The following is a 25,293-nucleotide window of genomic DNA, read 5'->3' on the forward strand; positions in this document are numbered from 1 at the left end:
GAAGAACGTGTGGTTTACCAAATAGGACATATGTGAAACAACAGAGAAGAAAAGGGAGGATGCTACACATGTAGCTATGAGTTGTAATGCTATGTTTAGTCTTTCCTGCTTGATGTAAAGGGTTGGACTGGATGACCAAACCTATCATCTATAATTCTAGGGAAGAGATTTTGACAACCTAGAAACCACAAGAGTAAAGCTTAACTGATTTGTAATATCATTAGTACCCCCCAAACATGCATAGATTTTAATTTATTAATGTACTAATTATTTACCTGCATTACTTTTTATTTTATCATAAATTGTTTTTCTTACAATAACATCAGTTACCATCTGACTCTGTGAATATGTATTTCTGAAAAGAAATTAAATTTAATGTTGTTAAAGAGTTTTTTTTTAATTTGAGTTGTGCCCAGACTGAAAATATGAAACTAAATCCATGTTTCAGCTTTCCATATCCCAACGTTTAGAGCTATGAATCACATTGAAATTCAGATCTGCATTTATATTCTGGACCCACTCAAAAGTCAGGTGTGTTCACAACTCCCATTGACTTCACTGGGGCCACTATTTCATCAATGAGGTTTTGGTTGAGCCCCATCCCTATATGTATAGAGACTTGGTAGGATGAGTCTCTGGACTGGAATATTGATTAGAAAGGTATAGCTTGCTGTGGAAGGACAGGCAGAGTAAAAGGGGAAGAGGTGTTACATTATACATCAAGAGTCTATACACTTATTCTGAGGTGCAGAAGGAGGTGGGAGGAAGACCAGTTCAGAATTTCTAGGTAAAGATCAAAACGGCAAAAAAGAGGGGTGATGGTAGAGGTCTACTATAGACCAACAAATCAGGAAGAGGAGGTGAATGAGGCATTTCCAGAACAAATATCAGGAATATCCAAAACACAAATCTGGTAGTAATGGAGGACTTTACCCAGACATCTGTTGGCAAAGTAATACAGCAAAACACTGAACTTCCAGTAAGTTCTTGAAATCTATTAGGGACAGTTTTTTGTTTCAGAACAAAGCAGGGAGACAGACATTTTAGACTTGATTCTTACCAACAGGGAGGAACTGGTAGCGAATCTGAAGGTGGAAGGCAATTTGGGTGAAAATGATCATGAAATGATAGATTTCATAAGTATAAGAAAGGAAAGGAGTGAGAGAAGCTGAATAAGGACAATGGACTTCAAAAAAGAAGACTTTGACAAACTCAGAGAAATGGTAGTTAAGGTTCCTTGGCAAAAAAAAATCTAAGGAAAATAGGAGTTCAGGAGACCTGGCAGTTTCTCAAGGAGACAATATTGAAGGTACAACTATAAACCATGCCAATGCAAAGAAAAGATAGGAAGAATAAGAAGGGGTCAATTTGGCTACATTAGGAGCTCTTCAATGACCTGAAAATCAAAAAGGAATCCTACAAAAAGTGAAAACATGGACAAATTGCTGAGGTAGAGAACAAAATAATAGCACAAGCATGTAGGGACAAAATCAGAAAGGCTAAGGCACAAAATGAGTTACACCTAGCAAGGAACATAAAGGGTAATAAGAAGAAGTTCTTTAATTACTTTAGGATCAAGAGAAAGACAAAGGAAAGTGTAGGTCCTCTACTTAGCAGCAAAGGACAGCTAATATTTTATGACACCAAGAAGGCTGAGGTGTTGAATGTGTATTTTGCTCCATTCCTCACTAAAAAGGTTAAAGGTGACCAGATATTTAACACAATTAATATTAACAACAAGGGGTAAATGAACACAAGCCAGGGAAAGAGCAGGTTAAAGAATATTTAGGATAAGTTAAATGTATTGAAGTTGGCAGAAATTGATTACGTTGATGAAATTCAAACTAGGGTACTTAAGGAACTAGCTGAAGCAATCTTGGAACTGTTAGCAATTATCTTTGAGAACTCCTGGAAGACGGGTGAGGCCCCAGAGGACTGGAGAAGGCAAACATAGTACCTATCTTTAAAAAGGGGAATAAAGAGGACCCAGGGAATTATAGACCAGTGAGCCTACCTTTGATACCTGGAAAGATACTGGATTGAATTATTAAGCAATCAGTTTGTAAGCACCTAGAGGATAATAGGGTTCTAAGGAACAGCCAGCATGGATTTTTCAAGAATAAATCATGCCAAACCAACCTAATTGCCTTCTTTGACAGGGTTACTGGCCTAGTGGATAGAGGGGAAGCAGTAGATGTGATATAGCTTGATTTTAGTAAGGCTTTTGACACAGTGCCACATGACATTCTCATAAGCAAACTAGGGAAATGTAGGCATGATTAAATTACTATAAGGAAGGTGCTCAACTGGTTGAAAGACAGTATTCAAAGAGTAGTTATCAATGTTTTGCTGTCAAACTGGGAAACTGTGTCTAGTGAGGTCCCACATAGGTCAGTCTTAGGTCAGGTACTTTTCAATATTTTCATTAATGACTCGGATAATAGAGTGGAGAGTATGCTTATAAAATTTGCAGAGGACACCAAGCTGAGTGGGGTTGCAAGCACTTTGGAGGACAGGGTTAGAATTCAAAATGACCTTGAGAAATTGGAGAATTGGTCTGAATTCAACAAGATGAAATTCAGTGAAGACAAGTGCAATATAGTGGACTTAGGAAGGAAAAAACAAATGCACAACTACAAAATGGGGAATAACTGGTTAGGTGTACTAACTGCTGAAAAGGATCTGGGAGTTATAGTGGATCACAAACTGAACATGAGTCACAATGTGATTCTGTTGCAAAAAAATGCCAACACCATACTGGGGGGTACAGAAGTGTTATATGTAAGACATGGGAGGTACCACCCTATTTAGCCTTGGAGTACTGTGTCCAATTATGGGTGCCACACTTTAGGACTAATAGGAGAGAGTTCAGATGAGAACAACAAAAATGATAAAAGATTTAGAAAACATGAACTATGCAGAAAAGTTTAAAAAGCTGGGCATGTTTAGTCTTGAGAAAAGAAGACTGCATTGGGGTGGGGGGAAGGAGGGACCTTATAACAATCTTCAAATATGTTAAGGGCTGTTATAAAGAGGATAGGGATCAATTGTTCTCCATGTCCACTGAAGGTAGGACATGACACAATGGACTTAATCTGCAACAAGGGAGATGTAGGTTAGATATTGGGGAAAAAAATCTAATTATAAGGATTATTATCTAGTTGAGCTCTGGAATGGGCTTCCAAGAGAGGTTGTGGAATCTCCGTCATTGGAGGTTTTACAGAACAGGTTGGACAAACGCCTGTCTAGGTTTATTTGGTCCTGCCTCAGTGCAGGAGGCTGCACTTGCTGACTTTTTGGTCCCTTCCAGCCCTACGTGTCTATGATTTTATAGAGAGAGAGAGAGAGAGAGTTTACGCTGATAATTTAAGTTCATGTTATCGTGCAGTTCATTGGCGGGTAGGACCATGACATCAGAAGTGACTCAGACAGTCAGCATGCTTTAGAGCAGTGTTTCCCAAACTTGGGACACCGTTTGTGTAGGGAAAACCCCTGGAGGGCCGGGTCGGTTTGTTTACCTGCCGCGTCCACAGGTTCGGCCAATCGCAGCTTCCACTGGCCACGGTTTGCTGCTTCAGGCCAATGGGAGCTGCGGGAAGCGGCGCGGGCCAAGGGATGTACTGGCCGCCGCTTCCAGCAGCTCCCATTGGCCTGGAGCAGCGAACCGCGGCCAGTGGGAGCCGCAATCGGACGGACCTGCAGACGCGGCAGGTAAACAAACCGGCCTGGCCCGCCAGGGGCTTTCCCTATACAAGCGGTGTCCCAAGTTTGGGAAACACTGCTTTAGAGCACTTGTATCCTGCAACCTTATTGTATAATTAGATAAAAAATTTACATTAAAGTGGCAAAATCAAGCATTGAAAAGAGAGGAAATGTCAGAATTAATGTTTCCTATGCAACCTTAAATCAGCCCCTTTGTGTTTATGCATTAATTACATGATTGCATAGTATTTATCCACCTACCTCATTCAGATTGAGGCAGACCCCTGACATAGAAAGTTTTATCCTGAATGGTTAAAGTTGGCAAAGTTATATGCAACTGGAGATAGGGTCTTGCATTGGGAAGTGACAGGAAACCTCAACTATAGGCCAGTTTCCAACTCTGCCTATAATAGGAGTACTAGTGGCACCTTAGAGACTAACAAATTTATTTGAGCATAAGCTTTCGTGGGCTACAGCCCACTTCTTCGGATGCATAGAATGGAACATATATTGAGGAGATATATATACAGATACAGAGAGCATGAAAAGGTGGGAGTTGTCTTACCAACTCTGAGAGGCCAATTAAGTAAGAAAAAAACTTTTGAAGTGATAATCAAGATAGCCCAGTACAGACAGTTTGATAAGAAGTGTGAGAATACTTACAAGGGGAGATAGATTCAATGTTTGTAATGGCTCAGCCATTCCCAGTCCCTATTCAAGCCTAAGTTGATTGTATCTAGTTTGCATATCAATTCCAGCTCAGCAGTTTCTCGTGGGAGTCTGTTTTTGAAGCTTTTCTGTTGCAAAATAGCCACCCACAGGTCTGTCATTGAATGACCAGACAGGTTAAAGTGTTCTCTTACTGGTTTTTGAGCGTTATGATTCCTGATGTCAGATTTGTGTCCATTAATTCTTTTGCGTAGAGACTGTCTGGTTTGGCCAATGTACATGGCAGAGGGGCATTGCTGGCACATGATGGCATATATCACATTGGTAGATGTGCAGGTGAATGAGCCCCTGATGGTATGGCTGATGTGATTAGGTCCTATGATGATGTCACTTGAATAGATTTATGGACAGAGTTGGCATCGGGCTTTGTTGCAAGGATAGGTTCCTGGGAAAGCTTATGCTCAAATAAATGTGTTAGTCTCTATGGTGCCACTAGTACTCCTGTTCTTTTTGCGGATACAGACTAACACAGCTGCTACTCTGAAATCTGCCTATAATGCCACTCTATACAGAACACTGATCTGCTTCCAGAGACCTTCCACTAAAGCTAGTCTAAAAATGCAGTAGCTGGAAAATTGAAATTTTCCATTCAAATCAATTCAACAAAACATTAAACTGCATTGCCCTATTAGCACATTTCCTTGTGGGAGTTGTAGTTTGAGCCTCCATTCTCTCCTATGCACTAGGCTCTTTGGAGTACATCATCACCCATAATGTAAAGTGGATTTCCTTCAGATTGAGCTGTGTGAGGCATCATGGAAGTCACATTACTTTGGGTGCATCATCTGAGATATAGTCTGGCTAGGGAGGCTGCCAAACTACAACTTCCCCAAGGAAAAACTCAATAATGGGAAAAGGCAATTTAATGTTGAATTTACTTGATACAAAATGTTTTGGGTCGGTCCAATAGACCAACATGAAACATTTCAATGTCAGGAATGTCAAAATGTTTTGTTTTGATCAAAAATGTCACAATGAAATGTTTCTGTATTTCCTAATAAAAATTTTGCAGAATTTTCCATTGAACAAAATTTCACCTTTTTGTTCTGATGTAGAATGAAAACAAATATTTAAATTTTTGAATGTCCCATGGGGTGGATATTCCAAATGTTGCTCAACTCTACCTTTTACCACTTTCTAGTTGCCTGCATCTCATACAATGCTTATTAAGTAATTATATGAACAATTTACTACTGTGTTTAGAACCAGGATCTCTGCTTTTAAAGCAAGAGTTCTGCCAAAGAGCTAAATGTGCAGCTGTTTTAATGAAAGTCAATGCAATTTTCTTTAAAGACAATCTATACTTTTCTTCAAACTCATAACCCTTGAAAACAAAATCTATTGAATTTCAGTTTAAATAGCTATTAGTATCTTAACAAAATTAATTGCAGAGGAAGGCAAGGTGTGTAAAATAAATGTTTATTTTAAGGATCAGGAGAAAATGATTGGTCTATAGAGAATTCCATTATAGTAGGGAGGGAGGGGGAGAGAGAGGAAAAGACAATGATATGAATGAAGCCAGATGAGCACAGTTTCTAATAAAGTCAGCCAAAACTTTACTAATAGTGAATCACTTCTTAAAAATAAAACGGAGAATTTTCATAGTCCCTTTTCACACATGGATCTCAAAGTATTTCATAAATATTAATCCATCCTCCTATATTGAACATTTACTCTCTCCTCTAAATAGTCTCTGTGAAAAATTACCTTAATTTATTGTGATGTTTGTGACTAAATGCTTAAATAACAATCTGTTTCCTAGTATTAAAAAAAGAAGAAGAAAACCTTCCAAAATTTGAGAAGCCTGACCCTATCACTCTCATTATGGCAGAATAATATTTCTCAGTGGTAAAAGATAAGGGATGCTTTTCCTTACCTAATCCTAGAATATTTCAAATGACTACTACTTCCAAGTGGTCTATCTTCTTACTAAAGTTTAGGTACCTTGTAGTTTGGCTGCTTCCTTGAAAGAATACCCATCTTTTTCTGCCAGAAAGGATGGATTGTTTGTGTCTTCTCTTAAACTCCTTCCAAGACAATATAAATCAGAAACAGAAGTAGCCTCCTCTTTTACCGTCTCTTTTACACTCTAGTTTTCCTTAGTGGTCTTAAATTACACTCTAAGGAGAGTCTTCATGCTTACAAGAGAACTTAAAATTTGCAGCTAGCCCGCTTTACACCAATTTACTACTACTTGAGCAATTAAAATAAAGCCATGGGTTCACTGTTCTTTTGGGTGGGAAAGTTCTTTGGTCTGACATACTTTCTACTGCTTTTTAGAAGTTCAAAGGTACAGTCCTATGGAAGGTGCCTGCCTTTACATGAAATCATATGTCCCAGTAATATATTGCAAACACAATTGATCCTTATTCATCATCTGCCTTTGTGTCTGCACCCAGAGCAGAAATGTTGATTAGGGAAAGAAGTGCGTTTTTTGAGCCATCAGTAGAAGACATTGCAGTGAGTACTAAAGACACCTTTATGTTTTTGCTGCAAAATGATGACATTGAGAGTCACCCCAACTTTTATTTCTGTTTCTATTCAACAGTCAACCCAGTCTGCCTGTCTCTGTTATAAGTGGCGTCTCGCTATTTTTTGATTCAGTCTAATTAAGAGAAGGACTTCTCTGTAAACATTCTCACTAAGATTATTCCAAAGTTCCAGAATTTTGCATCTTGTAGTATATAGACTGGAGTCCATTAAGAACTAGAATTTTTTCACCCACAGCTGTTAAATTTGTCATGTTATTTATGCTATTTTCTATTTGAACTAAATGAAATACTACAAATATCATGGTAAACATCAATTTTTGTGCAAAGGCCCCCCAGTATCTAGCTGCTGTTAGATAACTATGAACTCAGGTTGAAGATTTGATTGAGGCTGGCACCATGTTGTTTTCTGGAGGCTGTGAATTAGTGGAGATTTAAATTGAATGAATATGCACTGCATGCTTTTATGATGACATTTCAAATATCATAGTTTTGCAGATATCATAGAGTTGAAAATTTATGTGATTTCTTAAGAAGCCACCTCTTGAGGTGAACTACGGGAGCCACTTGATATTACCAATTCAGATGTCAAGTTCAGATTGTTGAGACCAAGTTTCTTACTGATGGTTTGCTTGAATGTTAATAGGCTGGACTCCCACTTATCTGAAGATAAGAAAAGATCCAGATAAATATTGCAGCCCACGGTTCAATCCAGTCCCCAAATGACTGACAAATGCCTACATCACTATAGCGCCTACTTCTATGTTAAAGATGATTCTTCTCTTTCTTTTGATAGTCTGTCCTACTCTGTATTACATTAAAAATTATCTAATTACTGCTCCAATTTGTTTCCATCTCTCTGATTCCTTTTTTCTCCCCATGTTACTTATGGACTTTAAGGCCAGAAAGGACCATCATGATCATCTAGTCTGACCTCCTGCACATTGCAGGTCACAGAACCTCACCCCCCCACCCCATAATAGACCCATAACCCTCCGGCTGAGTTACTGAAGTCCTCAATTCATGATTTAAAGACTTCAAGTTACAAAGAATCCACTATTTACATTTCTTGTTTTATTGGCTTAAATAGAAATACATAAAGATAGATTTTCTTATAATAAACATACAATTAATCTGACATATTAACATGTATTAAGTATAATGAACATATAAATAACCAGTAAATAAGAAAATAAAAATGAGACCGTGAAAGGAGAAAGAAATGGCACCAGAAAAGGAAAGGAAAACAGAAAGGTAGAAGTTTGAACACATTAAGCCAAACTATTTGGATTCATTTACGGTTCCTCATTTTATTGATTTGCTGATAGCACTGTAATACAAGTGTGATTGTGATTTCTATCAGTGCTGACTGTCCTCATATATTGGAAGTCTTCCACTTTTATGAAAAGGCATGCTTTTCATATTGGCTAGCTCATTGAGAGCACCATTGTACTGGATGCATGTGTCTAGTTCAATGGATTTCTTTTTCGAAAATAATACCATTGACTATTTGCAACTACTTGCAACACTCTTGGTGGGAGTTTTTATGAATATTTGGCATGTCAGTTAAACTCCCATCATAGCCAAGAGTAAAGATTACTAAATCCATCTGCAGGCCTGAATCCAGAACTAAATCAAGCTTATCTATGGCTTGCATCCAAAAATAACTCATTGGCTGGCCCTCCTACAACATGTGTGATAACATGCCATTAATTTCCCCACACTACCAGCTCTTGTTGACACATCTTGAGCCCACTTTCCGTATTCTCTTTGGAGACCTGTGTACCCAAAACAATTTTTTCCTAAACTTTTTCTGAGATCCAATATGGATTTAATCACACTGAGTCCACACAGTCACCATTTTTCTTACTGGTCTCTTCAGTGCAGAGCTTCTTCCCCTTTCTCCCCTCACTCACAATTTGTAATTGTGGTCATCATCTTAATTATCTACTGTGTATATGCAAATGTTCTGCTTTGCTTTGTGCCCATTTTTTCCCAAGTGGCTTACAAGATTTGGTTCACCTGGCAACATTGGTGCAATAAAATCCATGCCCTGATTACTGTGGTCCTTAAAATCCTAGAGCGTTTCCTTTTATTTTTTTATTTTTAGGGTAGGGCAGAAGATGGGAGAGCGATGTGTGTGTGTGGGTGGGGGAGGGGAGAGGGCTGGATTCTAAACTCTGCAGACATTATTAGTCTCTTAAACCACACACTGTAGAGAAGCTTAATGTCATCTCACAGGCATTCTTTCAAGATGTCAGAGATTCACAAATCCACACAAAAGTTAATAGATGTAAAAAGCCTTCAAAATACCCTTGTTTCTTGCCCTGTAATTTGCTGATTCTTTACAACCATCAGGTGGCTGTCTCAATCATTTGAGTTAGTTTCCCGCACCCCAAATCTCAAAGGTTTTCCTTGAAATATATTCTGAGATGTGAAATATACAGTCAGATGAACAATTATAAAGCCAATCATTTTCCAGGTCTGGCACAGGGGTCATCTGCAGATCAATTCTGACATCTTGTCAGCTACACCCTCCACAGACACTTTCATCTTCCAGCCCTCATTTTTGCCCTGGATTTACCCCTGATAAGAGAAGTAATTTATGAGCCATACAATACTTAGAGTTTCAGAGGGAATGGTCAATACACAAAGCATTATCTTGCATAATCTTCTTTCAAAGAACAATAGTAAATCTCACTTTTGCCATTTACTCTGGCTCTATGCTTCAGAGGCTGCCCTGGCTTCCTCTTTTGCTTCCAGGTGTTGTTAATGATCTATAAAATCTGCTCTGGTTTAGATCCTAGCTTCGTGAGAAATTGCCTTTATGCCAAGGCACCGTTGTGGCAAATGAGCCTTCTAGTCTGGAGTTCCCTTCCACCAATGATCTGATAGAGCCAGAGTTTGTTAACCTTTGGGGCAAGAGGCTTTTCCTTGAGATAGGTTTTGGGGGGAGGGGGATTCTTTTGGGGATAGGTTTCAAATAAGGAAGCATTCATAGTACTGAATAATACCAATCAATGAATAATTCACTACCTAAAAATAACTAACTGGATCATTCCTGAATCAATTGGCACACAAAGGAACCTCACTGGCAGGCAGGTGGCGATGTATAGCAGGAGGAGAGATCGGAACATCAGCCTTCAAGCAGTGGGTAAGGTGGTAGCAGCCCAAAGGGGTGTCGTATGCAGCCATTGCTGTGAGAATGGGAGGGAAGGGATTCAGCAAAGCTCAATTTGTATGTGGACGAGTCCAATGGGAGAATGTTGAGCAGCGTGGGAGGTGGGTCAAGTTAAGTGGGCGTGCCAAGGGATGAGATATTGGCTGGGGGATCATGGCTTTGGAGAAGGTCACAGCTATAAGTATACAAAAACTATGCAATTACTTTGCTAATTCATCCCCCTGGATCAGCCTTGCTAAATTCATTGCTTCTGCTACCAGACTGGGTCACTTTTTCATTTGTCCCTCACTGCAGTAACAGATCCAGTCAAATCTGAATGCCTCACTTGTATAATTCAACATAATTGTTGTGTATTCATCATTTTTCCCTTTGTATAAACTGTTTGCAATGTTCTTAATGCAATTGGCTAGATCCTGGCCCTGATATAGCCTGAAATCACTGAAATACATCAGTGCAACAGAGCGGTGGAGCTAGCCTAGCCAACTGCATTGTAGAATCCCCAGGTGTCTTAAGATTCAAAAGTTGGCGCTGTGCCACTGCTTTCTGGCCTTCCCTGGTGTGTGTGTCATGCCGGAGCATGGCCAAAGGAGAGGCATGTCAGGAGCGCACTGGCATGCCAATGATCCCCAGCTGCTGGAAAAACCTGTTGGGTGCCTTTGCAGCCAGGCATAAATTAGAACAGCCTGATTCTGCAACCCCAAGTGAGCTCAATCAGATCCAAGGATCTGGCCCGATATTTCTGTGTCCCTCATTTAAAGTTATATTACCCGTATGAACTGGTATGCATACAAGTTTATGTACCTAGCCACATTTTTTAGCACCTGGCACAGTAGGGCCTCTAGTTGCTACTCTACTAATACAAATAAATAAATACATGAACATCATGGAATTCTTTACAGGCCTTGGTGAAACTCATCTGGTTCAGTTTGCATGGGTCATGTGGACCTTTTTCATCAGTTATAATTCACGTGGTTTGACACTTCTCCCATTTAAGCTTGTGTTTTGGTTTCAAATAAACCTGAAATCTCAAAGCAAAACTGCCAAGTTTAGTCTGAGTTTGTGTTAAACCATAAAAAACCCCACCATATTCCACATCAGTCAGTTAAGAAGTGCTTGAAACCACGCCGGTTCAGTGAAAAGTTCACAGAGCTAATGTACATTTTGGCAAATATGGCCCAAGTTTTGGCCCAAAAATCAGGCCACTTTTTTCTGGGTTTTACATAGCTTTAACCAAAGACTGCTGTGGCATCTGTGTTCATCCTTAAGCAGAATAATTTGGATATTAAGCCATTTTTTCTCATTTGTATAGAAATTTTCCAGTGAAAATGGCTACATAATTCACAATTAAAAGATTTGTACAGCTCCCTTATTCATAGTAAATCTTCACTGGCATTCAGTCATACTCATCTGCAAGTTCTCAAATAGTGAATACGAAAAGGGATGTCAAACCCATCCATGGAAATAAAGAAGAGGATTCTTGCCAGTCATTAAAAAGGTGGCACTGCAAGATTCCGGAAGGTGCTTGCTCTTTTCCTCCCACCTGTGGTTGGCAGTAAAGTCTGGGAAGAAACAGCCGTCTCCACCAAATGTTTAGTGACTGCCCAGAATTTGAGCTACAAACTTGAATTCATGGCTTTGGGTGCTGGCTGCACCCCCCCCCCCTTTTGCAAAAGTCTGCAAACAGTGATAAGTGAGTTTCAGGGTGAGAGGTATGGCACTAAAAACACCAATGGAGAGATTTTAAAGTCTCTTTCAAAACAAAGCATGGGTACTCTTTTTAAAGGCAGACAATAAAATATCAATTTCTCTGCATGCACCACACCTTCTCATTGGTATTACACTACTGCCTCCTGTCCCTAACTGAGATCAGGATTGTCCTAGACATTGTACAAACAAACAGTAAGAGAGAGTTTCAGTAAGAGTTTCATAAGAGTGCAAGGAACAGAAATAAAATCTACAGAAACTGAATGTCCATGCTGAGCTTTCCAAAGCCGTGCAAGAGATTTAACCACACATCATCCATTAATTTTAATATCTTTAATTTTAAAGCTATTTTGCCTCCAACACCTCTTTTAAAACTCATTCCTAAATTTTAATCCTGAGGTGAAAGTCAAAGAAGATACAGTGGCTAGTCCTGGGGTAATTCTGCACCAAAAAATTAAAAATTCTGGCACAATATTTTAAAATTCCACAAAATTCTGCATATTTTATTTGTCAAAATAATGCAACATAATCACTCTGGTTTCAATTATTTCAGTAATTTATTTAAACTACAATACAATGGATAGAGAATGGGAGTGGAGAGCAAATCCCCTCGCCTAATAGTAATGTAGCTAGGTTTGATCCTTTATTTCGAGTTATTAGTCAACAAATATGTGCAGCCATATGCTCAGTGTTACAATATAGGCAACTGAGGGCAGGGGAATCAGACTCACAATTTATATTGGCTACTGACCATCTCCAGAAAGGTCAGTACCAAACAGTTCACTGAGTACATTTTGATAGGAAATTTTTTCAGTCCAAAATTTTAAACCAGTTCTAATCACTAAAGCAGTATACGCATTTATAGGACCATACTGTCTTTTACACCACTCTGGCAATGTAAAGGATCCTTAACACTTTTACACTGTTTTATACTCCTGGGGGAATTCACAAGGACAGTGGGAATAATTCACTAAGCAGGCAGGCTGCTACATTCTGCACTGTCTGAGGGGACAGAGCCTGCCCTACTACACCTACCTCCTCAGAAACACCCCGAAGCCCTGCCCCTCCACGCTGAGCATGCTGCAATAGCAAGTGAGAAGGACAGAGTGTCTCTCTCTCTCACACACATGCACCCCCCTCCTGGTGGTGATTTACATCTCTACCGGCTGCTCCAGGCGCCCAAACCAACCTGCCTGCACTGCCGGGGTGGGGCATGTGACCGCTCTTGAGCTTTCCTTTGCTTCCCCTCCAGAAGTAATTTTTCTGCTAGAAAACAAAGAAATCTGGGGGGAGGGGGGGGATGAATTCTGTGCACACACAGTGACTCAGAATTCGTCCAGGACTAAGTGGCACTATTAACCCATTTTCCGGTCTCAGAAAGTTTCCTAAAGAACAATGTATTAATCAATATTCATACATACAAAAGTTTAAAATATTTTCAGCTACATAGGAATAGCTATACTGGATCAGACCCAAGATCTATCTAGTCTCCAGCAGTGGCCAGAGGAAGAGCCCTGCAGTAGTCTGATGTGGGATAATCTCTCCCCCACATTATGTTTCATCCTGGTCTCTAACAGAGATTGTCTTAAGCTTTGATGCATGAGGTTTTATATCCCTTTTAAATTTTTGTTATCATTTATTAAGGCTAGGTCTACACTACAGCGGGGGTCCGACCTAAGATACGCAACTTCAGCTACGTGAATACCGTAGCTGAAGTTGCGTATTTTAGGTCGGCTTACCTAGCGGTGAGGACGCGGGAAAGTCGACCGCTGCCGCGCTGCCGCCGACTCCGCTGCCGCCTCCTGCCGAGGTGGATTTCCGGAGTCGACGGCAGAGCGATCAGGGATCGATTTTACCGCGTCTTCACTAGACGCGGTAAGCCGATCCCCGATAAACCGATTGCTACCCGCCGGATCGGCGGGTAGTGAAGACAAAGCCTAAGATAGCTCTGCTATTCTTGCTATTCATATAAATACTCAATCCCTTTTTGAATCTTGTGAAGTTCTTGGTCTCAACAGCTTCCTGTGGAAATGAGTATCACAGTTCAACTACATGCCCTTTGGAAAAGTAATTCCTTTTATTAGTTCAGAATTTCCCAGCTCCTTAATTTCATTCAATGTCCCCTTGTTCTCGTGTTATGAGACAGGGAGAACAGAAGCTCTAGAGCACTTATTATTTTGTGTACTTTCATCATGTCCTGTCTTAGTCATCTAGTTTCTATGGTATACAAGCCCAATCCTTTCAATTTCTCTTTTATATAAAAGTTTCACAATGCCTTTGATCATTTTCATCATTTTTCTCCAAATCCCCTCTAGTTCTGCAATATCCTTTTTGAGATGGGGTAACCTGTATTGCACACACAGTAGTGAGACTGCACCATTGATTTATAGAAAGGCATTTTGTTTTCCATATTATTCACCATCCCATTCCTTCGGCATCCTAGCACCATCTTTGCCTTTTTTGCCTCCAGCAGCACTTCAGCCAAGGTCTTTGTTAAGATGTCTACAGTAACACCCAGGTTCCTTTCTTAAAGGTGTATGAGTAGTTTGAATTTTTCCTTCCAATGTGCATTACTTTGCATTTATTGACATCGAATTTCATTTGCCATCAAATTGCCCATTCATCTTGCTTGTTTAGATCTCTATGAAGTTCCTCGTATTCTTGTCTGGCCCTGACTAACCTAAATAACTTTGTGTCATCTTCACATTTTGCTACCTCACTACTCGCACCCTTTCCAGATGATCAATAAATATATTAAACAACATGGGACCTAGTATGGAACCTTGAGGCACGTCCACTGTTAACATTTTGCCATGATAAAAATTGACCATTTAATCCGCCTCTTTGCTTTCGTGTGTTGGCTAGTTTTTGCTCCATGGCAATACTTTGCCTCTCACCTCATGACTACTTAGTTTCTTTAATAGCCTCTTGTGTGGAACCTTGTCAAAGACCTTTGCAAAGTCTACAACAACAGTACAAACAATTTATTTAGATGTGTTGGTCCCAGGATAGGAGAGAGACAAGGTGGGTGAAGAAGAGCTCTGTGGAGCTTGAAAGTATGTCTCTCTCACCAACAGAAGTTGGTACAATAAAAGATATTACCTCACCCACCTAAATAGTCAACCTCTTCTCCTCTATTCACCATTTTACGAATAGATTCAAAGAATTCTAAGCAATTTGTGAGTCACAACTTTCCTTTTCCATGCCGGTTAAAACCTTTGTTATCATGAATTTCCAGGTGTTTTGTTATTCTGTTTGTAATTATTATTTCAACTAATTTACCAGCTTCAGATGTAAGGCTTACCATTTTATAATTCCCTGGATCACCTCTGGAGCCTTCTTAAGCCATTTTCAGATTTTTTCTTCTTGCTTTTACTTTTATTGTACATCTGTGTGTGCCCCTTCCTCCCCTTTCATTGTTCTGTCTTCATTCTAATGCTTCAGCTACAAGTTGTTCCATCTCTTCGCTTTCATGCTCCATTTATGATTTCTCTGTTCTCTCCCTCTTTCTCCATGTTTTATCCGTTTCCCTTTCCTCCCTCTATTCTCTTAATCTTCCTCTCTCTCATTCCTTCTTCAGTCTCTCCTTTCCCCTATTCACTGCCCCCCTTCATTCCTTTATCTCTGTGCCCCACCCCAATCTCCCCGTTTCTTTCTTGACTTCCTCAGTCTCCGAATAACACTCCTCTAGTCCATTCTATCGCTAATGCCTTTCCATTCATGTTACCACTCATTTATATCCACACTTTGCCACACAACGCACACATGCATTGCAAGATATATACCTCCGCACTCCGCCAGGCATGCATGCATACTACTCTGCCACACGTGTGTGTGTGTGTGTGTGTGTGTGTGTGTGTGTCTATATATAGATAGATAGATAGATACATTGTGCCTCATATATGCCTACTCTTCCATACATACATACACACACACACTATCTGCCACAAACTCTGCAAACAAGGGCCATCTACAATATTCTCCCTCTAAGCCAGGGGATAAGGGCCCATGATTTTCAACCCCAAATCAAGGGAGATGACCTAATATTCTATCATCTGCCCAATCGAGGTGTGGTGCACCCTCAGTTATCTTCTTCCTTCACCCCAAGTAGAGGGGGGTGACTTTTCTCCTTCCCATTGAACTACCTCCCTATCCCATCCCCATCAAGGGGGGAATGCTTTTCTCTACCCCAACCTGTGTTGGTCTGAAACTGAGCTGGGCAGGGACATATGGACTAGGAATAGCTGCAGTATGAGCCAACTGGCAGGAAGGGAGTGTTGAAGGATCTTACCCAGGGTATGTCCACACTGCAATCAGAGGTGTGATTGCAGAACCTTAGATGTACCCAAGCTAGCTTTAAACTAGCTAGCTCTGGTAACAATAGCAGTGAAGGTGTGTCAGAATGGACTTCCATTCAGGCTGACTGCCTGAATACGTACTTCAGTGCAGCACTTATTATACTTGGCACATATACATTTCTAGGAAATCTATATTGAGCAACAGCAGCTGCCATGGCAGAGGGTGGGGAGGGTTGATAAATTGGGAACCCTCAGGGCTTTATCAGTTTCGGCTTCTGAATGCTGCAGCTGCCCCTATGTGCACTATTACCATTAATTTCTTAATTCAAGCCCCAAGTTGCAAAACCATCACATGTTCACACCCCAGTTTAAGTTCCAAAGCACAAGTAAATAGATTGATAGGGCTCAACAACCAGATACTCCTGGTTCAGCCAGAACAAAGGAATTAGGTTAACACATGTTGGCATGGATAGTCTGACTCCTACTGCCTCTGGCTTGGCAAAGAGTAAGCAAAATATGACTATGTGAGCAGGAAAAAAAAAGAGGCTGATAAGTTTTATGTGAACTCTTTGCCCAATTGTGTACTTTGCTTGTTCTTCTTATTCAGTGCTGTCCTTGTTTCAGGTTGTAATAATGTGTGTTCATATAGTCAGCATTCAGTCTCCCAATCTGGTTCTATTTATGCTAAATTTTTGGAATGTCCATCCCTATCAGGATGTTCTCTCTAATATACTCAATAAAGCTTGCTCAGTGTTTCAAGTGTGCTTACCTATTTAAACCTCGCCAGGTCTCTTGCTAGCCCTATTGGGATGCACCGAATCTAATAAATAAAATAGAATTGATGCCAAAGAAATTCTACAGGTGTGGAGTCACAGGCAGCTTCACTATCAACAGTGTATCAAGATTTCACCATTGCACAACAGATGTCAGTGAGATAGCAGAAAAGCTTCCCCTTAAACATTAAATCCCCCAAACCACTAGCACTTGAAGAGGTTCAGGCATTTCTCTCTCCCCAGTAGGCAGCAGCAAGGAAGTGTCTGTGTAATTAGGTGGCTTGATGTCATTCTGATGCAATTAATGTTAAGGATAAAACTCAAATTACCCCCATCACTTGGAGGTTTGCTAGTTTGAGGATTGTCAACCTCTTTCCCCTTCTGGAGCCCTTCTTTTTGTGCAACAGTGAGAGAAATGAAAGATTATGCCAGTATCCAACAAAATTATAGCCGTGTTTTCCCCATTTTGCATGACCAGAAAATTGCTACAGGTGTAAAAGGGACTAAAAGAGAAAAACTTTTCTCCAGATGAACGTAGAAATATCTTAGTACAAGTGTAGAAAGAAACACTGACAAGTGAGATTGCATGAATGCTAAAATTCTTGGAAAGGATGAGTGAATGAGTTCAGATATAGCGACACCTCTTCACCCCGACCTTCCCCTAGCCAAACTCAAATGCAGCCAAACCTTTTCTGAGCTCCAGAAAAGTTCAGATAATATTTTCTCCCATTTGTTTCCATTTTTGCACTCTTCTGCACTTCTGTGTTTTTGTGTGACGTGGAAGTGTCAAGACACAATGAGCTGGTATAAATCTGCTCCACTAAAGTCAGTGGAGTTATACTGGCTTACAGCAGTTTGGGAAATAGCCCATCATGCCCATGAGATTTTCAGCCCAGTGTCAAACTCAAAGGCTTTGCATAATTGTTGGGTGAACATTCAGATCAATGCTTGTTTGAACCAAACATCAGCTTTTTGAGATTCACTCCTCACTAGTGTTAGAGGGAAGGCCTTACTCCTGCAAGACAACCCAAGCACCATCTGAGTAGGATGACCAGATAGCAAATGTGTAAAATCAGGACAGGAGGTGGGGCGTAATAGGCGCCTATATAAGAAAAAGCCCCGAATATCGGGACTGTTCCTATAAAATCGGGACATCTGGTCACCCTACATATGATCCCTTCACTCCTCACATGGGCAGTGAATAAAGATATGTCATTCTTTCACAGTGTTACAAAAATCACTGATTGAACACCACAGGCCAAATTCGACTTTTGGTTCCCCTATGTGACTGACTACCGTTATTAAAATCAAGCACAGATATCACCGAGATCAGAATTTGACCCAGGGAAGATATATTACAGCTACACAAAGGAAGGGGACTGTAGTATTTTCAGGGACGTGTGGGACTATATGCTTTCTTTCTAGCACATTGATTCAATGCAACATTGTGATAACCAGATACAACAAACCCATACACTTGCATGTAAACAACAAACTGTGCAATTGATGGTGCTAGGGCAGCTTTTGAGGGACAGATAAAGGGAAAGATATCTGACCAGATGGCAGTGACAATGTCAATGTTGGAGATATAGGCAGTTATTTTGTAAGATCTCTCCTCATGAAATAATATCACACATAGAATTGGTGGAAAGTGATAACACATGATACTGACTATCCTGTAAGAGTTTGTTAGGCCATGGTCCTATATACCACATTGTTTTTTTTTAATGTTTTTCACTTCAGATAATTTGTAGCGTCATCTTCACATGATAAAAATCTGAGTAGAATATTTTTGTGTCACTTCTCTGAACTGGATGGTCAGCTGGGTATCATAGGCAATGTATTGCTAACAGCTAATTGAGATTCTCCTATTGCTGTTGGGATCTGTGTTTTTGGCGCTGATTTTAGTTCCATTCCCACCATTACTGTGGAATTCTGACTGGTCATAGTGTGCAGCACAGTAACAATCCTGAAGTCCTAAATGCCTACAAATTTGTTATGAAATTATGGGATGAAATTGACGCAGGTGACTGCTACCCCTACAGAATATTGTAGTCATTTTCATGTGTGGATTGGTATGAATAATGAAAGACTCAACCTAGAAATCTCTAGATGTTTTCAATTACTAAAAATAGGGTTAGATAAGATCAGAAAAAGTGCCCCTGTTGTTCTGGAGGGTGCGTTGGTTTATTTTGTGAGGCGTGTAAATGCCTTATAGCATTACATCACTAAAGAACTGCAAGGGGAGAGCCAAAAGGCGAGCAGTCCCAATTTATTATTATTAACACTATTTTAAAGAATCCCTTACCTACTCGAAGCTCTTGTCCAAAGACTGTTTTCTCTCCCAGCGCTGAGCAGTTCCACCTACCATAGCGGAACTGATATTGGCATTCATTGATTCCCATCTGTGCCCCTTCTCCGATCACTATGATGGCATCAGGGCGGCTCTGGCAGATCGCTCGTTGCCGAGGGGCCAAGCCTGGGATTTTGTTGCAGATTATATTTGCTCCTAAAGCCACCACAGATGACAAAGCTCTGAAGAAAAGCAGAAAGAGGCATTAGAATCTAATTGAGACCATTAACTCCATTTGCTCCATATTGCAGTGTGGCTGACAAGGCAATGGGCAAACAGCAAAATGTTTGGAAGTTTGGTTCCTATAATTATGCAGACTTATCCCAACTGCTTTGGTCTGGCAATTGGGGTTGGAAATCTTGCAGAATTTCCAGGAATTCCTGGTTTCATTTGGGCCAGAAAGCCCACATGAACAGCTTCGTTCACAGAATATTGGCAATTCTGCATCTGGTCCCAGATAAAACCAGGAAGTAAGGAGAGGTGAAAAGTAATATTGAAAAATGTAAGTCAACAGGTCACTGAACTTTGTAGAGTCTCAAAGGTTCACGTTCATCTTGAGTGTTGTGCTTAGGTTCAGCCTCAGTATTTAATTTACCAGAGCCAGTTCACCCACCTCTAATTTTAAACCACAGAATAAAATTTAGAGAATGACTTTATTCTACCAACATTGTTGCCCATTACTACTAACTTAAAGTACTGAGCAAATAATGGAAGTTTATGAGTATTAATCAAGACCAACATGCTTACCAACATACAACGTCCATAACTGAAACTTGTGTCATTCTTATTCTTCAATATATTTTCAGAGCAATAGCTCATGAGTTACAACTCATTCTGAAGACTGCCTTTACCTTGCATCTGCCCAATGTAAGCCAACTAACTGTTTAAGATTGACAAGATTTCCAGTTTAGGCCATACATCTGTCATTTTCCAATTCATTTTTCAACATCTTTATCTGATGCATGTACGGCAATGTTTTTGTTTTTTTTTAAATAAGACATGGGATAAAATTTTCAATGTGGACTAAGTGATTTAGGAGCCTGTCTCGTTTTCAAAAGACTTTTAAGATTTAGGCTCCTAAGTCACTCTTGCAAATGGGACTTAAGCTCCCAAGTGACTTAGGTTCTTCTACCCCTGGGCTAGAATTGATGGCCAGGAATGTCCAGACTAGTTGCCATGAAAACGTTCTAGATTATGCTTCTTAAATTCAGAGCCACACTAAGGAGACTGATGAGGGTAAGTGGTGCCTGGAGGCGTTATGCCTGTTCCATGCCCCACTGCACCTAGACAAACTTCCTCTAACCCAGTAAAAGCTGCTGGCAGAGCTAGCCAGGCCCACTGCTCTATCCCTATGCAAACTGGAGTGCTGGGAGACAATTAATGGCTGCTTCCTCTCTTGACGCTTCCTCATACTGCAGGGAAGGAGCTCTCTGGGTCATTTACCAAGTTAGCTCACCCAATAGCTTACTGTGCACTGAAAAAATGTTGGTGGTCTCAGTTCACTTCCTAGAAGACAAGTGTCTACCACCTTCACAACAAACACCATTGTTGACCATCGCAGCAAAGTAGGTGTTAAACCCCGAGACAGGGGCACTTGGATGTGGCCCAAGGATCACAAGATCTGAAACTGCCTCCTATGTGGGTCCATAAAAGGGTGAACTTGTTCCCCTACCACCTTGCACACTCATTCAGGACAGCAACAGTGTAGCCCTTAATTAGAGCTGGTCAAAAATTTTCTGACAGAAGAGTTTTCCACAGAAAAATACCAATTTGACAAAATCAAAACATTTAGCAGTAACGTTATTGATTTAGTCAAAATTTTCAATGACAAATTATTGAAACATTTTGATTCTATAAGGTTGAAGCATTTTGTTTTAACTTTATCATTTTGACTTTTATAATATAATAGATAATATAGTCAAAAAGATAAAATTGAAATGAAGCACTCACCAAAACAAAATATCTGAATTTCCCACAGAACAGAGATTTAGAGTTTTAGCCAGTTCTACCTTTAATCTTCAATTTGACAGAGCTTTCTAAATTGACGTTCCATTACATTTATCCACAGCTTTTATATATGGTTGAATCATTTGAATTTTAGGATACTAGAGAAGAGTTAATGTGAGCATATTGTGCCATATTTCTTTTTTAAAAGAGATGGACAAGAAGTACAAAATTTGGATCCAAATCTGACCCCTCCCAAAGTTTGAGACATGAAGGTTCAGATTGGGAGTTTTAGTTCAGTGGTGCTGGGGCCCAGACACAAAGTTTAGAATGGGACCAAAAATCCCCAAAATTCTGGCATATTCTGAACCAGGTTTTGGTTCTGGCCCATCTCTGTTTAACTAACAATATACAATCTTTAAATGTGTACGTCCTTGACGCAAGACTTGGATGTCTTTCTAAAAGATATGCTGTAGCTCAAACATGTTATGGGCTTGATGCAGAAATTACTGGGTGAAGTTCTCCAACCTGTGTTATGCAGAAGGTCTGACTAGATGATCATTGTGGTCCCTTCTGGCCTTAAAAATCTATGAATCTGTGAAAATTAGAGAAGAATTTGGATCACAGCAAAGAAACCTGAATATTTGGTTTAGGATTCAGGCAATTCTCAATACTACAGATCAACTAATCCATTTTCTTTCATTGTTTATAGGGCTTTTCTCTCTCTGATTATCATGACATGTGATACTGGTAGGTACAGTGTGTATAGTATGATCATGTTGCAGTACAAAAAGGCTTAAAAGGAGAAAAAATGTATTCCGTGAATAACTGGTGAATTATGGGCTAGAAACATTTGCACTTTGGTTGTTTGTTATGATCACTTTAAAATGCTGGGATCCCTTTCTGAATTGTGTTAATTCCCAGGTCTTGTCCTTTTATGCAATTCAAGTGGCAATAATGAAAAGGCATTTTATATGCATTGTGTACAGTCAATCACATGAAATTCCAAAGCGTACACCTTTTAATATGAAGGGCATTAGTCAGAGGCCGCTTCCAGTGACTAACAAAATGCTGTTGTATGAATTTCCAACTAAATAAATAAATAATGCAACTACATGATGGATCACTATTAAAACCACAGTTGACTGCGGGGGGATTCATACAAGGGATTTGCTTTAATGTAAGACAATGGGGGAGAGCAGCTTTCAAATGTGGTTGTACTCTGAAAATGACTTATTATAAATAGCATTGACAAGGTTCCATGTTTATTCATCCTAATGACTCCAGAACAAATTTGCTCAGTTTACAAGTATTTAACTGCCAGCTCTGCAAACTCAGTCTGGGAGCTTGTCTACATGAACTCGGAGGGTCTGAATTGTAGAGTATTCTAACATGTTCTGCGCTAACTGCCTCATGTAGACCTGCTGGTGCACTCTAAAAGGAACCTAATGCACATTAATGTAGTCCTGTATGAAACGGGACAACATCAGTGTGAACTAGGTACCTTTTATAGTGTGTCAACAGGGTCACAATAGGAATTTAGTCAACAGTTCTGCTGATGGTGAGCAAGTCTAAAAAGAATCTAGATCAGCAGTGTTGTTTCTGCAGTGCTGGTAGTAAACATTTATTTTTTCACTGGAATCAGCAGATGTGACATTAAACACAGGGAGCAGAATAGCTGAAGAAGAAGGTGATGATCTCACATAGTCATTTTTTCAGGGCGGAACTACACTTTAAACTGTATCCAGGGCTCCCTGCATGAGAAGATGGGGCTGATTGGGCACTTTCAGCACATCTGTAAGGTGCATTGGGCATGCCCCTTCTCCAGTCAGTGCCTTCTAGACTGGCTCTGGCTGGCTTTGAGCCCTACAGTAGAGATTGTGGGCCTGTTGTAGAATTTTCTCTCCTGTGGGCTCTGTTTCCTAGGTTATACCACTAGAAGCAGTCCTACACACAAACACGCACACTATATAGTATGTGTGTCAATGAGAGCTGCAGCACTTCTGAATATCAAGTCCAAAAGGTGTCTCAATTTGGGGCCTCAAAAATGATGGCACCCAAGATTATAATTTGGATCAAAGACAGCTATGTATGTACAAAAATGGTGAAATTCTGGCTGCATTGAAGTCAATGGGAATTTTGCCACTGATTTTACAGGGCCAAATTTCCACTCAGAGAGCACTATACGTCTCTCGTTAGCCAAACATTTCAGATTTGGCCTATAACTTTGGTGCCTCCATTTTTGAGTGGTCGACTTGAGACACCTTTTGACATGATTTTCAGAAGGGCTGAGCCCCTGGCAGATCTCATTGACCTCATCTCAATTTGGGCACCCAAAACCTGAGGCAACCAAAATCAAAGGACAGTTTTGGCCATAGTGTTTATGCATGCATTAAAGATGTGCACTGGTTTCACGTCACTACTGTCTAGCAGTATGCGCGTGGAACTGATATGCAGAACTGTATTCCTACTGACTCTGTACCAAACCTTAGGCAAATGATTTTCTTCAGTATGGCTTAGCTTTTCCATCTGTAAAATAAGTAGAATCCTATCTGCCTCACAAAGGTGTTGTGAGGCTTAATTAATTAATGCTTGTGAAGTGGTTTGAGATACTGTTGATGAAAGATACTATAATAAATAAATGGAGATATCCCATCTCCTAGAACTGGAAGGGACCTTGAAAGGTCATTGAGTTGAGTCCAGCCCCCTGCCTTCACTAGCAGGACCAAGTGCTGATTTTGCCCCAGATCCCTAAGTGGCCCCCTCAAGGATTGAGCTCACAACCCTGGGTTTAGCAGGCCAATGCTCAAACCACTGAGCTATCCCTCCCCAATAAATACAAACTATAATTACTAGGGTTTTTTAATTGGTAGTACTTCAAGGGACTTCCCCTCTCTCTTCAACCTAAATTTACCAGCGTATCCCTCAGACCTGTTGTTAGCTTACTGTTAAATTGTTACTCTAATTTATTGCCAACAGAAATGCTGAATCATGAAACTGAGATTTTGGAAAACTTTATTTATATTAAAGAAATGCACCCAACAGCATTTCATGCTTCCTTGTCTGCTGTTTCTTGTGGCATCCCTCAGTTTGTGTGTTTGTCACGCATGCTAAAGGGCTGTGTTGCATGTTTGGGCTTTGACAGGTTAAATGCTACATCTGTAACTGGATTGAGAGTGTTTTGCTTTATACCAGCTGTCAAAAAAACAAAATCCACATGCCACATTTAGCCATTGTCTGCCATCTAATCTTTCCTCCAGGAGCAGTAGTCTTACCACAAGGAAATCCTGAGTGCAGTGTTTTGTTCAGATTTCTGCTGTAACCGTACTGTACGATGATAATATGTGCACAGTTCTGAGTTCTACATTTGTTCATCAATGTGAAATACCCATTTAAGCAATACCAATGGAAACATGTGACAGCTCTTAGAGATTAATAATCATGGTTGGTTAAGAGGAGGTAAAGAGCCTTCACCTTAATCATTAATTCACAGGGAACTGCTTGCAGTGATTTTTTTTATTGTTATAAGTAAAGAGAGGTCAAAACCAGAACTCTGGATCTGAATCTGGGTTTGGACACAAGTTTAAAGTTCAAACCTGCAACAGGACAAATCTAAACAGGGCATGTGAAGGTTTGGATTCACATCATGATTTTGAAACCTCAAGTTCAGTGTTCATATTTTTTTTAAATCAATCTGCAGTCATGACTGTTCCCCCTAGGCTAGATATAAGCAAAATATTCTTAACAAAAGGAGGGGTTGTTTGTTTTAAATTGCCTGTTTTTAAAGCACGTAAAGCAATATTACTAATAATTCCAATTTTTGTGCCAAAACAGTTTTGTTACCTACCTACCTACCTCTCCACCACACTGCTTTCATAGTAATTTCTCACAAAGTTTTATGCAAAACCATAGCATCTTGAGCAAGTGAATTTTACAAGCCAGTCATACAAATATTATGGCCCCTTGAAATTTCACAGAAATGTGCGGGCTGAGAAAGTATGTGAGATGGAAAGCTGTAAAATTTCATGCAAAATTGTGTAAATGTTTCTGAACAAATTTAAACCTCTACCATAAGCATTTGCTACCTACCATAAGAAAGATTTACTGCTGTTTTGTAGGT

General features: G+C 40.0%; 1 protein-coding gene across 2 annotated transcripts in view; it reads right to left on the reverse strand.

The window, feature by feature from the left end:
* WNT7B (Wnt family member 7B) overlaps positions 1 to 25,293 on the reverse strand; it is a 133,959-nt gene that overhangs the window by 37,621 nt on the left and 71,045 nt on the right. For both annotated transcript variants that reach the window (XM_065397708.1, XM_065397699.1), the window contains exon 2: positions 19,185 to 19,411. In XM_065397708.1, coding sequence (XP_065253780.1) covers positions 19,185 to 19,411 — 227 coding nt within the window. The remainder of the gene's footprint in view (positions 1 to 19,184; positions 19,412 to 25,293) is intronic.

This window comes from Emys orbicularis, chromosome 1, assembly GCF_028017835.1.
Source record: "Emys orbicularis isolate rEmyOrb1 chromosome 1, rEmyOrb1.hap1, whole genome shotgun sequence".
Taxonomy (NCBI): Eukaryota; Metazoa; Chordata; order Testudines; family Emydidae; genus Emys; species Emys orbicularis.